General features: G+C 50.4%; 1 protein-coding gene and 1 long non-coding RNA gene across 3 annotated transcripts in view; one reads left to right on the top strand and one right to left on the bottom strand.

Annotated features, from left to right (window-relative positions):
• HS1BP3 (HCLS1 binding protein 3) overlaps positions 1-3431 on the bottom strand; it is a 33363-nt gene extending 29932 nt beyond the window's left edge. The window contains exon 1 of one of the 2 annotated variants that reach the window (XM_055252703.2): positions 3301-3431. In XM_055252703.2, coding sequence (XP_055108678.2) covers positions 3301-3332 — 32 coding nt within the window. In that variant the 5' untranslated portion in view covers positions 3333-3431. The remainder of the gene's footprint in view (positions 1-3300) is intronic. The other variant, XM_063622794.1, reaches the window with a different exon arrangement.
• LOC129468361 (uncharacterized) lies at positions 3430-4462 on the top strand. The gene is made up of 2 exons (XR_008652624.2): positions 3430-3621; positions 4098-4462. It is a non-coding gene; the product is annotated as an uncharacterized lncRNA (long non-coding RNA).
• Positions 4463-17625: the final 13163 nt, after the last annotated feature.

The raw sequence follows: 17625 nt of genomic DNA, 5'->3' as shown, positions 1-17625 counted from the left end.
TCACCATCTCTAGTCAATTCCCAAGTGATGTGGACACTGTTGTGTGCTGCTCCAGAGACCATCGGAGAACATCCTGGGCTTCGCTGTCACATCTGCCCATCAGCCTGCAGCTGCTCCCTGATAGCTGCCCTCTCCTGGGACTGTAGACAAACTGGCTGGCTGCTCCTAAGGCCAATCTTCTACCAGGGCAGCGGCTCTGACCCCCTCCCACCTACTCAAGGACATAGCTGCTGCAGCTCACCCCTCTTTTCCACACCATCAATTTTCCTTCCTTACTGGCCCATGCTTATTAGCATGCAACCACGCTCTGACCACTCATGTAACAAAAGCTGTGCTTTGACCTGACATTCCCCTTGCTCCATTTCCCTCCTGCCCTTTCCAGCAGAACTCCTCAACAGAGGGCCCCATATTCACAGGTTCCTCTCCTCCTGTTTGATCTTGAACCCGTTCCAGCCAGACTTTGGTCCTCTTCATGCAACAAACTGCCCACGTCCAGGTCACCTGCGACCTCCGTGTTGTTAAATCCAAAGGTGAATCCTCATTTCTCCTGTGGTCTGACTTGTCAGCAGCAGTGGGCACAGTCAGCCACTCCCCTCCTTCAAGCTCTGCCTTCACTGGTGGCTGGGGCACCCCCTCCCTCTTGGTTCTTCTCTGCCCACCCTGGCCACTCTTGCTCAAACAGGAGGAGAGGAACTGCTTTGGATGGTTCCCCTTGATAGCATCCAGAGCACCCTCCTTAGACCTTCTTCCTCTCACTGTACCCCTCCCCAGGTGATCTCATCCAGGCTCCAGGCTTTAAATACCATTTCCAAGCCAATGGCTCCCCAACTCCCATCTTTAGCCCACTCTCCCCTCCCAGCCAGCCTCCTTCCAGCTGCCTGACATCCCCACTGGGCTTTCAATGAGCTTCTCAAAACTCACCTGTCTACACAAATGCTGCTCCTATCTCTCCCCAAGCCTGCCAAAGGGCAGCCTCATTCTTCCAGCATCTTAGGCTGAGAGACCTGCTGTTAGTCTTGACTTCTCTTCTTGTTCTCACACCCCATATCCAAGCATCAGCAAACCTGAAAGCTCAATCTTCAAAATATACCCGGAACCCAAACATTTCTCACCCTCACGGCCGCCATCACCCTCGGCCAAGCCCACCAGCTCTATGTGGAATCCTACAAGCCTGTCCTGAATGCTCAGCTCGGCCACTGGCCATGCTCAGCATAGCAGCCAAAGGATCTCTATAAACCAGAAGTTGGGTCCAATTGCACTTGAAAGTAAATCTGATGGCCCCTCCACAGCCTTCGCGGCCTTTCCTGATCATCCCTCACTCCCAAGCTTGCCTCTTCATCGCATCACCTAACACTCTCCCCGGGCTCACTCCACTCCAGCCATGCCAGCCTCGGTACCCTGGCTCCTGCTGTCCTGTCCTCCAAGTACACACTTTTCCAAGATTTCTTTTTCATGGCTCTCCCCTCAGGGAGCTTGTCAGGGATCTGCCCAGGGGCCACTCCATCAGAAAGACGCCCCTTGACCACACCATAGAAAATAGCATGCGTGCCTCCTACCACTCTATTGCCCCCACTGTTTTGTTTTCCTTCATTGCATGTATCATCCCTGACATGTAGTAGATTTGCCTACTGTGCCTGTGCCCCCATTAAAGCTCTACAAGAGGGACTTGTTTGTCTCCTAGAACTTGGGCCAGTACCCAGTACAAAGAAGGCTCTCGATAAACACCTTCTGGCTGAATTCAAGCTTGAGTGCATATGGCAATGACAGGTGGGAGGAGATCGGGCTGGTAAGAGGAGCTGGGGTGCGACTGGGAAGGGCCGGCCTTGCTGCTGGGCTAAGGCATTTGGACTCACCCTGCAGGCAAGATCCTTGGGTGTGCTCGTGCCCCCAGTAAGAAATGAGCACGACTCATGTGGCCTTACCACCGCCAGCGCCTCCACGTCTGTTAACAAGTCCAGGCTGCGCAGCAGGGCAGGGAGGGAAGCCACCCACCCCTTCCCAAGCAGCCGGCACCAAAGTCACACTCCATCCATCTGCACCTGGCTGAGGGGCGTGTACTACTGATGTTGCTCATGCCTGCCAATCTCAAACCTCCAATTCACAGAAAAGGAAACTGAGGCTTGGTGAGAGGAGGTAAGGGAAGCCACCCACCCCTTCCCAAGCACCCGGCACCAAAGTCACACTCCATCCATCTGCACCTGGCTGAGGGGCGTGTACTACTGACGTTGCTCATGCCTGCCAATCTCAAACCTCCAATTCACAGAAAAGGAAACTGAGGCTTGGTGAGAGGAGGTAACGTAAGTGGCAGTAGGGAAACCTCTTCTGCCCATGAAGATACAACTGTAACCACACTTGATCATGCAAGACCAAGCAGGCTACGACATCAGGGTTTACAAAAGGAATCATACCTTTCTAGACCTGAAGTCACAGGGAATTCCTGATTACAACTGGAAGATCAACAGTTGGCTGGGTAACACGTTTATTTACGTCATAAATTGGCATCTTAGCCTAAGACTTTGTGTAGGGAGAGCAAGTGTGAAGTGTATGAAAATATTTGAAGTAAGTCACTTTACAGCGTTTTAAAGGGGGAAAGAAGTAAAAGCACGTGCCTCCCAGCCTTGCCAGGATCCATCTTGGGCTGGGTCCTCCAGGCCTCAATCAGGGCCGACCCACTCTGCATCCTCCGCCTGGACCCTTCCAAGGCCTTTGCTGTAACTTGCGCTCTCCTGAGCTGCCTCCCAAGCAGCGACCATCTCTCCCTGGTCTCTCATCAAACTCATCCTCCCAGAAACCGGGTTCCTGCCCTGTACTGTGTTCCCATGGCAACCTGAGCTTACTACCCGCTGCTGGCATCACCCCCTCTCCACTGCAGCTCCCTGCCGGGCGAGCCTGTCTGATTCGCCTCTGTCCCCAGTGCCCAGCACCGGGCCTGGGACGCAGGGAGCGCTGAAAGGATGAGGAACTAGATTTTCAGGCTCAAAAGAGAAGAACCCAAGGCGATAGGAAAGGAGAGCAGAGTTCCCATTGCGCCCGCCTGCACTCAACCAGTCAGTCGCAGGGCTCCCGCTGTCCTTGGCTAGTTCTCTACCCTCTAGAGGGCCTCGGTTTCCTCAACTGTAAATCGGGGGCGCCACCTCTCCTGCAGGGCGGTGCAGGGGCCCAGCCCGGATAAGCCACCGAAGGCTCTGGGGAGACCTGCACCAGGTCCCTGGCCTAGGAGGCGGCCGCCTCCCCCCGCCTCTCCGCCCGGGCGCCCGGGACTGCGAGCTGCGCGGTGTGGGGCGCGGGGGTCTGGCTCACCTGGAGGTGACGAACACCGCCGGGGACTGCATGACGGCGGCAGGGGCTCCGGGCGGGGCGCGCAGTCACGGGACCCGGCGGTGCTCGCGTCACCGCGTCCCCGCCCCGCCTCCCGCCGCCCTAGACTGCCCCCTGGTGGCAGCGGCAGCGCAGTTCGCGCCTGTGGCCAGAGGCGGGGCGGAAGCGCGGCTAGGCGGATCCCGCACGGTCGCCGTCGGCCTGCGCTGCTCGGAGCTGCCGGAGCACCCACGCTGAGCCGCGCCCGCCGCAGCCACCTAGAAGAAGCCCAGCCTGGCCCTGGCACGCGGTGAACCTTAATCGGTGTGTCTGTTTTGCGCTAAAGTTTAGCCGTTAGAGAGACGGGACTCTGCTGTTTCCGCCGCCAGTCCCCATTACAAAACCACTCCCCCTCTCCCCCAAGACCATTTCATTCAACCGATCGGTCAACAAATATTTACCAAGCTGGGGCTCTGTCCAGGCCTCGTGGGGTCTTCTTCAAGCTGCACAGTGAACGCTACGCAGCAGCCCAGTCCCCTTGAGCTTGCTGCCTCCAGCTAGCTCGCCTATCTCGTTCCTACTGCCTGCCCCGCTCCATAACTGGCGGGCACTCTCCCGACAGAGGATCTTCAGAGAGCCACCCCCTGCTGCTTGGCAGAGCCCTGGTGGAGGCCTCCCGGGGCCGGGCCTGCCTGGGATGGCTGCACTTGGGTCCCCAGCTGGAGCAGGGCAACGGGGTCCAGGAGCCAGTTCCCCTCAGAAGGGGACCGTACAGACCCTAACAGACCCTCTCATTTTAGATTCACCTCTCCATGGGGTGAGAAACAGAGAGATCATATCACCTGCCAACGTAGCCCAGGGAAAGAAAAGCTGAGTCTGCAAACAGGGCCAGCAGAAGGTTCGAACTGCTGCCCCTGTTCTGTTACTCTCTCCACCCAGAGCCCCAGTGACAAAAAGCAACAGAAGCTGGGCTTAACTATACCAGAATTCACGGCAGGGCGATGTCAGCCATGTTTCCTGAGCCTATCAACCAGTGCCACCAGCATCACCACCAATATCTACCTGTATTCACAGATTTTAGTGAAGAAATCCTACAGTAAAAGATTTTGAAAAATGACTTTCCCCAATGTATCTCTTGAATAAATACCAACATTCATATGCCTTATTATTTGTCTCAGATTTGTTTATAGCCAAGATGAGCAATCATGAATGAAGTATGACAATGAATGAAAGTTCTGAGGGAGACCCTTGAAGTCTTCAGTGAAGAGCTGGGATGATGGCGGGAACCCCTGTCTGCTCTGCTGCTCATCGGCCTGTCCGTCTGCAGGGCAGTGTTCATGGCTGCAATGGCATGCCCTACTTTAGAGAAAGGGAGTTCAAGGTCTGGACAGAAAGCAGTATAGGCTTCAGCATTCCAGGAGTCTGAGTGTAGTGCCAGGCAGTTGAGCAGTCACCATTGCACTCACATTTATTCAACAGACAGAAACACAGTGAATAAGACACTTTAGCTGCCTTCAATGGACTTCTTTGCCCTCCTACATGGGGAGTGGGTGGGGGTCTGGAAAGGCTTTCTAAAGGAGCCGAAGGCCAAGGTAAAACCTGAAGAAATATGGATAGAATAGAGTAGAAGGAATGTCACGTGCAAAGCCCTAGAAACAGGATAGGAACACCAGGGAACAGGGGGAAGAGGCCAGCAGGAGCCAGGGTGTGGACAGCCTAGTGCACCAAGGCCAAGGCTTTGCCTGATCCTGAGGCTAACAGAGCCATCAGAGGGTCAGGGACATGGGAGTGGCCGGGCCAGCTAGGCCGTGGGCAGGGTTTCAGAGCATGTTGAAGGTATGAAGATGAGCTGGACTGCAGAACAATCCAGACAAGAGACAATGGTCCCATGAACTAGGGTAATGGTCACCCAGGTGGAGAAGAGGGGACAGGTGAGAGGGCCTTAGGAGAAGGAGTTGGTCAAGACTTGGGAATGGAATGCGTGTGGGCGGGAAGAGATAAGATGCCACTATGGTTTGGCTCTTGTGAGTGGCTGGACATTGGTATCATTCTCTGTGGCAGGGCACCTGGGGAAGGAGCATATTTTTGGTGGGATGGTGGGTTCTGTTTCAGACAGGCAGTGTTTGAAGGGCTGGGCCTATTGACGCGATTGGGTTTATGGCCCTGGGCCTCAGGAAACCAACCTGGGCTGGAGACTGACATAGGAGTCATGGGTAAAAAAGGAGACTGTTGAGCCTGAGAGTTGGGGTGAAGCCACCAAGGATGGTCTACAATCCAGAGATATGCAGCGGTGTTGGGGGGCTGCAGAGAAGGGGACTCTCCATCATTGTGGGAGCTGGTATAATGTCTGTCACCAATACCTTGTAAGCAAATGAGAGGACCTCACCTGTGCCCCTGGGGTTGCGAAGTGTGCACCTCAGGAAGACTCGGCCCACCTGTCAAGAATGCAACTGGTTTCCTATGAAAGAATGACCCCATTCCCAACAGCAATCCCATTTTCTGCCTCTGTGGGTCCCACGTGCACCTCTATGGCTCCAGCGCATAATTGTATACAATGCATGGAATGTGGGATCTAAATCTGATATTTTCTGCTTCCTGTTTAATTCAAGGAGCCCCTTCCATGGCTGAAGCTGCGGTAACACAAACCACATTGCAAAGGATTTTCTATTTCTCTCTTTCTCACTGCCCTGGGAGGAACACTCCAGGCCTCAGTTTCCATCCAGGAAGTCGCTGGGCCTCGGGACACTGTGGTCAGTGAGAGACACCCGCAGCCTGCAGGGGGTGCTCTGAACTCTGGCTGAGCCACGCACCAGTATTTCCCATGGTGGCTTGGGTCTTCTGGGACCTTATAATTTGTCTCTATTCCCTAATGTGATACTTTAGAGCTCCAGGGTCTGGGCACCTCCACATGGAGCAGGGCCACCACCTTGCTTGTCACTCAGCAAACACTCATGGGTACAGCTCCAGGCCTGTTATCTCCCCAGGCCTGGGGGCTGCAGAGCCTTATCCTGTGGGGCTCACAGCCCACTGCAGGGGCTCACAGGCCACTCTGGGACAGCTGGAGATTTCAACAAGGATGCACACCTAGGGTGCTATGGTGCACAGAGGAGGGCATATAACTAACTCAGCCTAGGGGTAGGCATACAAAGAATTCTGCCAGGAGGAGGTGATGGCAGACCTGGGTTGTAAAAAGTCGGTATTTTTTTTTTGAGACTTGATTTTCTCACTGGTGAAATGCACGTAACAGAAACCTTTAAATCATAACATTGCTTTGAATTACATGAGGTAAAATGAGACTGAAACAAGATGAAATGTATGGCAGGCATTGGAGATGAGCTAACCGGAAGCCATTCACAACCCCCTTCTTCCTGGTTTTTATTACCATAGAGGCTGGAGAAGTAAAACACATGTCCCATTTCAGTTACAAGGGGCCATGTGACATAAATGACCACATATACTTAAGTCCCTGTGGAGGATTTATCTTGCTAGCAGAAAACTCTTTGTTCCTTCCTTGTCTTCTACCTGGGAAGGGGATACAGTGCTGGAGACACAGCAGCCATTATGGGAGCAGGAGGCACAGACATGAGTTTGGAGTCTACCATGTTTAGGATGAACAAGCCTGGGGAGCTGATGTCATATGAACTTGCATACCCGCCCTGGACTTTTTCTACAAAGTTCTCCTTGCACAAAAGCCTAAACCACTCTAAGTGGGGGTTTTCTGCAGTGGATTTCCTGTTGGTATAGTTGTAAAGTACTTACATAATGCCTGACATAAAAACTGCTCCATAGGGGATGCAGGGATGACTGAGGAGGAGGAAGAAAAGAGGTAGAGTGTGTACTAGGAAGCACACTCGAAGGCAGAGTGTCTTTTTTTTTTTTTTTTTTGAGACAGGGTCTCACTCTGTCACAGTGGCATGATCACGGCTCACTGTAGCCTCAACCTCCTTGGGCTCAGGTTATCCTCCCACCTCAGCCTCCCAAGTAGCTGGGATCACAGGTGTGTGCCACCATGCCCAGCTAATTTTTGTGTTTTTTGTAGAGACGGGGTTTCCCTATGTTGCCCAGACTGGCCTTGAACTCCTGGGCTCAAGCAATCTGCCCTCCTGAGCCTCCCAAAGTGCTGGGATTACAGGTGTGAGCCACCATGCTCAGCCTAGTATGTCTTGATAGAACCAGAGCTTATTTGAGGAGCTGGTGAGAAGAACATGTGGAAGGAATGCTGGGAAAGGAGGCAGCAGAGGCCAGGAGGAGTCTGTGTTCTGGCAGCATAGAGGGCCTTGTGTGCTATGCAAAGGAGCTCACGTCTTATCCTGAAGAAGGAGGGAGTGGGCTCACAGAACAAAGGGAAAAGAGTGTTTCAGGAAGAGACTGGGGTGTGATCAGCAATGCCAAACACTGCTGAACGTCCAGGAAGATAAGGAGGTGTTCGAGAAAAACAAACAAAAAAACCCCACAGAACTGAACAGTAGTTAAAGTGGTGAAAGCAGGTTTTATTTGGGACTACTGCAATAGGGGTAAGAGACTCCAGTATAGAATTGGGCTAAATTCCAAATGCAACATGAGAAAGTAGGAATTTATAGCCAAGGAACAGGGTGGGAGTGGCGGCTGGAACATCACTAAGAGGAGTATGGGGGACTCTGGCTATGCCGACCTAACAGGATTCTTGCTGAAGATGGGCCAGGATGGTCAGACATCACCTGGGGATGGTGGAGGAGGGGGAACCCAGTTGGATATCGAGGGTGATCAGATAGGTAGGGTGGGAGGATGTTGGTAACCTGACTTAGCCAGGTTCTTCCTAAAACTGGATTTTACAAGGAAGTGCGTGCATAGGTCTAAGAGAAGTTTCAGGAGTTCAAAGCTCAGTTTGGTCAAGAAGAGAATCTTTGTAGAGAGAAAAGTCTTCTCTGGCCTCGAGGAGGTCAGGGTCCCAGTGGGTGGAGAAGGGGAGAAGGGAGTACGGCTCCCTCTTCCGGAGGGGGGCAAGGAGACAATTTTTGGAACCATTCTACAGAAATAATTCATGCTTATGGTAGAAAAGCTTGAAAATAGGGATAGTAAAATTAAAAAATAAAAATCGCCTCTCATTCTTTACCAGATATAACAATTGTACTAATTTTTTTGTTCCTTCTCTCCTGACATTTTTTCTATGCCTATACATAAGTCTTTTCTTTTAAAAATACAGAATCTTAATATACTATTTTGTAACTTGCTTTTTCATTTACCATCCTTTAAATATCTTTCCACGTAAAATTACCTCCAAAACCATAATTTTAAATGGCTCCTTAGAATAGCATATGCACATGGAGAATAACCGACTTCTCCGGTCTTTAAGCTTCATACATGTGATGGAAAGCTGGTGCATGGGAGGAGGAGTACTGAGAGGGGTGGATGATCTTTGAAGTGCTGGCTGGTGTTTAGGCCAGATTCCTAGGAAGAAGGCTTGGGAGAAAAGTGCTAACTTGTTTGAGAAACTTGTTTCTTGAGTCTTTCAGTGTGCATTGCTATTGTTGAACAGCAGAGGAGATTGGAAGATTAGGAGAAACGAGTGCTTCATTGCTTTGCATTATAAAGGAATTTGGGAGGCATTGTCTGCCTGCAGCTCCTGAGCTCTGGGTGGTGGTCCGGCTTGTGGAGTGAGCACGGAGCTCAGCCGCCTGGAGGAGGCCCAGGGCAGCCCAGCTAAGGCTGCAGACCTTGGTGGGCGGCATTTAGTGGCTCCCCTGAGTCCTGCTCTGCTCTGTCCAAGACGCCCCACCTCAAACCTTCAGGGCCTACTATGCACCCTGGTCTCGGGGCAATGGCATCTAGTACTCAGTGCACCACAGTCCTGGAAGTGGCTAGTCAACAGGAGTCAGGAAGCTTGGACTGACTGTGGAAGCGAGGCTCTAGGGATCCTCAGGAATCTTTGCCTGAGGCACAGCAAATCCAGCTATTTTGTTTGGATATTGTAGAAAGCCCCAGAACTTGGAAGCACAGAGACACTATGCATTAGATGTGTTTACATCTGCACTCTACTAAACTGTGCTCAGGAAAGCTGAATGAGGCACGTCTTCCCCAAACCTCGCCAGCCCCGATTCATTTTCTTACATCCTCTCAAGTGTGAGAAGTGAAAATGCTCTTTCTTGCTGAAGTACATTTATAAGATTACAGGTAAGGTTGAGTATCTTTCTCCTATTTGTTGGGCTTCTGTTTCTTTGTGACTGTCCTATTTATTTCCTTTGCACATGAGAAACAACTTGCTCCATTTGTCTTTTTCTTGTTGATTTGTAAGAATGCTTTACACACTAAAGATACTAACGCTTTGTGAAAAATGGTGTCCCATTTGTCTTTTAACTACTTTCTCCCGAAGTTTTATTTTGAGAATGTTTCAAAGGCACAGAAATGTTGAAGGGTTAAAAACCACATCTGTGACCCCTTCCCCTCGTCTCACAGGTGGGATTCTGGCTCAGATGGAGACTGGTGATGGGCAGGAAGTTCTTTAGGCATTACCTGGGCAGAGAGTGCTGACTTGGGATGCAATCTGCAATCATGGCAGAGGCCGCAGCCCTTTGCAGGGGGAGCTCCAGAGCTGGCATGGCCCTGCCAGGTCCTCCTGAACTGGGAGGAGGTGGGGGTGGGGCTTTTACACTGCACATTGACAAGTCACTGGATATAGGCTACCTGACCTTGGGTGCTACACCTCCCTGTCTTCGGAGAGGGTAAGCAGGGCTGCAGGCTGCCAGCTTTCTCAGCAGCTGCAGAGTAAGTAGGCACTTAGTCCCTAAGCATCCCCCGCCCCCAACCCCAGAGGGCAGCTGGGCTGTACACCACAGATGCCCTGCACAACTGTGAACATGCTGCCACTTTTGTTTTACCCTCTCTCTCTTTCTCTGTTTCTATGTTTTTTCCTTGAAACATTTAAGAGTTAGTTGTAGATATCATGACCTTTCATTCTGAATACTTCAGCACGTACCTCCTTCGAATGAGAGCCTTCTCCTACTGTATTAGTCCGTTTTCACACTGCTATAAAGACATACCCAAGGGCCGGGCGCGGTGGCTCACGCTTGTAATCCCAGCACTTTGGGAGGCCGAGGCGGGCAGATCACGAGGTCAGGAGATCGAGGCCATCCTGGCTAACACAGTGAAACCCCGTCTCTACTAAAAAATACAAAAAATTAGCCGGGCGTGGTGGCGGGCGCCTGTAGTCCCAGCTACTTGGAGAGGCTGAGGCAGGAGAATGGCGTGAACCCGGGAGGCGGAGCCTGCAGTGAGCCGAGATTGCGCCACTGCACTCCAGCCTGGGCGACGGAGCGAGACTCCGTCTCAAAAAAAAAAAAAAGACATACCCAAGACTGAGTAATTTATAAAGGAAAGAGGTTTAATTGACTCACAGTTCAGCATGGCTGGGGAGGCCTCAGGAAACTTATAATCATGGCAGAAAGTGAAAGGGAAGCCTTTTTCACAAGGCAGCAGAAAGAAGTGCCAAGAGAAGGGGGAAGGGCCCCTTGCAAAACCACCAGATCTCATGAGAACTCACCCACTATCACGAGAACAGCATGAGAAAAACTGTCTCATGATTCGGTTCCCTCCACCTGGTCTCTCCCTTGACACGTGGGAATTATGAGGATTATAATTCAAGATGAGATTTGGGTGGGGACACAAAGCCTAACCATATCACCTATATAACCACAACGCAATGATCATGCTCAGGAAAGTTGACATTGATACAACAGTCTAATATACCGTCTGTGTTCCAATTTCTCCATTGGTTCAAACAATGTCTTGACTAACAAATGCTCCCCATACCTTCCCATCCCTACATCCCACCCCCAGTGAAGACTGTAATTGAAAATCCTGCATTGCATTTAATTATCACGTTCTTTTAGTCTCCTTTATTCTAAAATGGGCTTTTTCATCTTTCGTGACATTGACATCTTTGAAGAGTTTAGGTCAGTGGTTCAGAATATGCCTCTGTTTGGATTTGTCTAATTGTTTCTCACGGTTAGGTGCAGATGAATCTTTGGCAGAGGTGCCACACTGAGGAATCGCTTCCAAGAGCACGTGATGCCAATTTCCCCCTTGATTAGTGACATTAAGTTTGATTATTTGGTTGAGGTCAATTCTGTTTTTAGAATTTTCTTACAAGCATGTTTTAAGATTTTTATGAAGTTCCAGCCATGGACATGATTCTTGCTGGTTCCTGCAATAAACTCAGAAAAGTATCCCTTACCCAGACTGTATAAATATTTACATATTTTCTCCATATATGCTTATAATAGTTTCATTTTCTATAATAAATTCTTTGATTTACTAGCAATTAATTTTGGTTTATGTCACAAGAGTCTATTTCCCCCTCTAAATACTTAAGTAAGCATCTAGTGTCGTTCGCTGGTAACTTTTATTAAACAATTCATCCTTTTCCCTCACTGGAATTGTCACTATTTTTCTACATATTTTCAAACATTGTTATTTGTCTCTGGATTCTATTCTGTTCCCGTCATCTGTCAATCCTCCTTCCGGTGCTATATGGGAATTTGTTTATTTTGATATCTGATAATGAAGATCTCCAAGGAGGATTTATTGTTTGACGATGTGAAATGTGAGTAAAAGCAGAAAGAAGAAAGAGAGAGTCCCAAGGAGGTTTGAGGGCTGGGGTGGCAGGGCAGTGACAGGCAGACAGAAACAGGTCCATCTGCGTGGCTTTGGCTTGGGTGTGAACAACTGAGAATCAGCCCTTTGCCCCACCTCTCTATTCTGCCCACCCTGTATTTCAGTGTAATATATCATGGCGTCTTTCCAAGTCATGCATGTGGATCTAACTCAGTCTCACACTGGGGGAATCACAATTCACCGTGAGGTTGTATTATAATTTTGTCCTTACTAGATTCAGTATCATCTATTCCACTTTTTATTATTACCTCAGTTTTAAACCTTGTATATTTATCTTCACGTGTGCAAGTATAGCTATAAATGAAACAAAACTTTTGCAAGGGAAAAGTAAAAGTGCTGAATCAAAGCATTTCCTTCTTTAAAATGTTAATGCTAACTGTTCTTGAAAAATCTTTTTTTTTTTTAAATTTAGATAGCCTGTACTTCATGATCCATGTTCTTGAAAAATCTCTACGAACTTATATTCCTGCCAAAGGTATACGTAGATGTGCCCATTTGCCCATCCTTTTGCCAATAACGGGTTTTATATTTTTCAGTTTTGCTAGCTTTAAGAGGAAAAAAGTGCTATCTCATTATTCTTTCAATTTTGCAGTGATTTGCTAATGACTTTTTGGATGTTGATTCTGTAACCCAGTGTTTTTACTAACTTCCAGATTTGTGTTCCCAGCAATGAGGACAAGCATTTTGATTAGAGTCCTCTAGCTCCTCATTCAAACCAGGAATGAAGACTTGGAGGACAGAACCTAGCTGGGCTCTGTTTTAGTTGCCCTAAATTAACACCTTATTTAGGATGGATCCGCTGCCTAGGAAGTGAGGGTGAGAGGGCACATGGGGAGTCACAGCCTAAGGCCAGGTCCCCAGTTTTGTAGGTGCCCCGTTCTTTGCGGGGCAGCCTCGGAGACTGCCTCCTGCAGACAAATCTCACAGACACTTTTACTATGTGGACCAGAAGAGCTGAGACAGCCAATCCCCAGACACCAGGATCTGGTCAGTCCTGTGATCCTCCCGGTCAACAGTCGGTTTCAGGAACCGGTGGATCATTTGTTCCCAATATTCTTATCCTCAGGGGTGGCTGCAAGTCTCACATCCTAGACTGTGGACACATCTTCTGGTTCTTTCAACTCTGTTCCTGTCAGCCCCTATCTGCCCAGGCTGCAGATAATTTGGTTCCCCTAATCATTGTGGGTCTAGAACAGAAACCCTGAGCTCAATCTAAGCAAGACTGGAGGGCTGGGCATTCCAAATTATTGCACAAAGAGTCCGCAGTTTTTATTCCAAAAGTAGTTTTTTGTTTGTTTGTTTGTTTGTTTTAAATCTCATGTGTCCACAAAGGTCTCCAAGAAAATCTACTGGAGACACAACTGCAGAACATTCAGAATACTGAAATCCATGGTGAGCAAGTCTGCAGAGGGGAAATGCCTCCAAGACAGTGGCCACACCCAGGAGACTGAATGAACAAGCTAGATGAGCTGGCCTTCCAACTGGTTAAACCAGGACTTACCCAGATGGCACGAAACGCCACCATTTATTTATTTATTATTTATTTATTTATTTATTTTACTGAGCCAGCACTGGGGCAAGGACTTTCCCTACTTGATTTAATCTACTCTTTGGCACACCCCTTATAAGTAGGCAACCCTGTCCCTGTTTAAAGACAAGGAGACAAAAGATGACAGAGATTAATTTAATCAGGGTCACAAAGCTGGAACACAGCAAAAGTGGATTGGAAGCCAGATCTCTATCATGACCCTATACTGTAGTCTTTTTCCTGGGTCAATGGAAGCGTATGGTCCTCGTCACTCGTCTCCCAGAACACCTTACAGCCCCAGGCGAGCTTGTTCACCTGCAGAGGCCCAGAGCACTGGTTCCTGAGTCTTCTCCCAGTTAAGTAGGAAGTTCCTCAACACTGCACTGCTGTTACAACAAGTGACCAGCAGATGGCAGTGTCCACCAGCCCTCCCTGATTCGTCCCAAACCCAAGGGCTCTGAGATGTTCCTTTTGGAAGGCTTCTGGGAAAGAAGCTACCTTTCTCCCTTCTTCTCTGTTGCCTCTCCTCCCCCTCCCGGTAGCCTGGGGCACAGGGGCAGGCCACGCCCAGCGGCCTGGGGCCAGAGCTGTGGCTGACCCCAGTGTGGATGCCAGAGCTGTTGCTCTGAGTAACCTGGGGCCGGGTATCATCAGTTGAGCCTGGGAAACTCCTCTAGCTTCAGGAAGCCCAGCCCTCGGCATCCTACGGGGCTAAGCCAGAGCCCGCTGGAATCTTCCCACCTCGCTGTCCCAGGTCTTTCTATGGGACACATTTGCAGCAGATTTCTGGACTGAGAGGAGTCCAGCATCACCAGACCCAGAGGGGGTAGATGGCTCTGCAGGCTGTTGTCATCAACTTCTGTCCCTTGCCTTCCCTGGGAGACCTAACCCAGGGCCTTATCTCCTCACCTCCAAACCCTCCTCCAGCTCTGAGTCAAAAGGCCCAGAGGCTATGGTGGGTCCAGAAAGAAGACAGGCTCCCGGCTGGGTTCCAGGCAGTGGACCCATCTCACACTCCCCCCATCTTTCACTGCAAACCCAGTGGACGTTTGATTGTCAGCCTCACTGCACATCTGGGGTCTAAAGCCAGGAAGGGCGAGGAACTTGCAGCCCAAGGTTAGAGGAACGATTTGAATTGAGGTCTCTTCACTCTCAGGATTATCAGTTTTATGTTCCAAATTAGTGCATGGCTGCAGGGACCCAACATCCCCAACAGAGGAGAGGGCAGGGCAAAGGCTGACCCTCATCATGTTGCACCCACAGGGTGCCCTAAGCAGATGTGGGGCAAGACCCTCTGGGCTGCAATGGGGAACAAAGGCCCCTGATCACAGGGGGACCCAGGATAGAAGATGGCTGTGATGCCAAATGACAGGCTACTGGTCATGCCCCCTTGTTGGGGACTTGGCTTCTGCATGTGGACAATGTAGAGTAGATCACCTCTAAGGGATCTTTTAGTTGTCTTGTCATCAGACATGGGGCCAGGTGTCTGGGTGTGGCAGGACACCCTGGGCAAGGCTGAGTAGGCTACAGCTGGGGCTTGCCCAAGTTCCCATACCTGACAGTCACTTCAAAATGGCTCTAGCTGGGGGGATCCAAGACCAACTCCCTAAGTGGTATCAATCTAGAGGTTCCCAGACGATATGCAAACTCCCCACAGCAAAGGTACCTTTGAGAGACGTGGCTCTCCTAGTAGTAGTAGAGACGACTTCCTCACAACCGGGTACAGGAAAGCACAACCGTAATCCCAGAACTTTGGGAGACCGAGCCTGGGTTCAAGAGGATCCTTTGAGGCCACCCTTGGCAACACAGCAAGACCCTGTCTCTACAAAATATTTTTAAAAATTAGCTGGATGTGGTGGCATGTGCTTGTAGTCCCAGCAACTAGGGAGGCTGAGGTGGGAGGATCACTTGAGCCCAGGAATTTGAGTTACCATGAGCCATGATTCTGCCACTGCACTGCAGCCTGGGCCACAGAGGGAGACCCTATCTCTTAAAAAAAAAAAAAAAAAAAAAAAAAGAACAAAAGAGAACTTCCTCCCATTCAGAGCTATCAGAGGCTGCCTTGGATAGGGAGTTCCCCACCTCTGCAGGTATGCAAGTGCAGCCTAGGAAGCAATTTGTTATGATTCAGGCATGCAGGGCAAGTTGGCTTAAATAATAACCCAAAAAGTTGTTTTCAGAACCTTGGATTCTATGATTGAATCAGGGACTTGGTGTTCAGAGAAAGCAAACAGTTTCTGCAAGGGGTGGAAGAGAAGCAAAGTGCTCTGCAAGGGAAGGGTCTGGAGTGGGAATGTGGGAACTGCCTCTCCTCACCCCAGTTGTGAAACATCACCCCAAGCAGGCTGCTTTCCCCTCCTTCCTCTGTTGGAGGCAATCTCACCTTCTCTCTCTGAGAAGGACTCAGCTGGAGTCTGGAGGTCTGGGGTTTGGGGGTGATCAGATGGATGAAGAACTAGTCAGGGCTTTCAGGCCCCAGTTTTCTCCCAACCTCCTCTGATCTCTGCCCCTGACATCTGCCTCTGGGCCTCATCTGCTCCCCAGCGATGGCTGGGGCAACACAGAGGAAGGAGGTTTTCATTCTCAAGCCTCTTAGCGCAGTTAGCATGTGGCGCACAGCTTCAAGAGCTCCGGGCTGTGCGAGCTAGCTCTCTCCTGCCCAGCCCACGGACCTAAGGAGCCCCACATCCCCAAGAGGAAGTCCCAACTGGGCAGGGCACCTGGAGACCTGGGTCATGGGCAGGTACTGCTGCTGGTATGACAGACTATTTTCCACGGTAAGTGTTTTCTGCTTCCAGTTGCGAGCAGTGGCAGGCAAGAGTCCCCTGGGTAACACTTTCATAGTCTTCACCTGGACTGGAGAGGTCCTTTCTTTGCCAAGAATTTCCTTTTTTTTTTTTTTTTTTGAGACGGAGTCTCGCTCTGTCACCCAGGCTGGAGTGCAGTGGCGCGATCTCGGCTCACTGCAAACTCCGCCTCCCGGGTTCACACCATTCTCCTGCCTCAGCCTCTCCGAGTAGCTGGGACTACAGGCGCCCGCCACCACGCCCGGCTAATTTTTTTTTGTATTTTTAGTAGATACGGGGTTTCACAGTGGTCTTGATCTCCTGACGTCGTGATCCGCCCGCCTCGGCCTCCCAAAGTGCTGGGATTACAAGGTGAGCCACCGCGCCCGGCCTAGAAGAATTTTCTAGAAAGCCAGAGAGGAAAGGCAGGCATACTCTGCATCTCCACTGGGGTCTGGGGAGCAGGGTGGCAGAACAAAGCCCCTCACATTCCCATCCCCCAGCCCCAAGCCAAGGATTGAGGAGGACAGTTGATGACTCCAGGCTCTGCCACTCCCCAGGTGACTCTAAGCAAAGTGTTGAATTCTTTAGCTCAGCTTTCCCTTTCTATAGAATGGGAAGAATACCCATCTCATAGGACAGAGTAGTTGTGAGAATGAAATGGCATGAGGTGTGTGGAGCAGCAGGCAAGGTGCCTGACATTCAAGAGATAACGAATGGGCACTATCATTATTTACAGAGAGCGAGGGAGACAGGCACGGCCACGCATCCTCTCTGCCTCCTCCTTCTGGACTCGGCTCCAATGTGTCCTCTGCTGATCACAGAGCTCCCCAGCCCATCACTTGACTCGGAACCACTGGATAGCACACCGTGCATTTCTGCGCTTCCGTTTGGCTGTCTCCTGTGTCCATCCTAAAGTTCCATGTGCTTGCCCTGTGCACTGCTCAATCCACAATGCACCGAAGGCTACCTGGCAATGAGTATCTACATCAAAGAAGGAATGGATAGAGGGACGGATAAATAAATGAATGACTGTGCCCTCGCCATACAGACCAAGAAGCACAGGTGGGAGAAGTGAAGTCTCGGTTGGAGCACATGCAGCGGGTGGACAGCGGCTCCAGCAGCATCAGCCCACCCCAGTTGTGTCCTCCAAAGCCTTCCAGGTGCGTAGAAGCTGCTTCTCCCTCTGCCATGATCACCCCTGGCACTGGGAACACACTGGTGGTTGGGGGGCAAGACTACGTCACCTCCTCTGTGCCAGCCACACACAGGATGAGATGAGAATCCGCTCATTTTATAGATTAGGATTAGGAAATTCGGTCTCCAAGAGGCTAAGTGGCCTGCTCCCACGAGGACAGCAAGGGT

The sequence above is a fragment of the Symphalangus syndactylus genome, chromosome 18, assembly GCF_028878055.3.
Source record: "Symphalangus syndactylus isolate Jambi chromosome 18, NHGRI_mSymSyn1-v2.1_pri, whole genome shotgun sequence".
Lineage (NCBI taxonomy): Eukaryota > Metazoa > Chordata > Mammalia > Primates > Hylobatidae > Symphalangus > Symphalangus syndactylus.
This window is presented reverse-complemented; position numbering and strand designations above follow the sequence as displayed.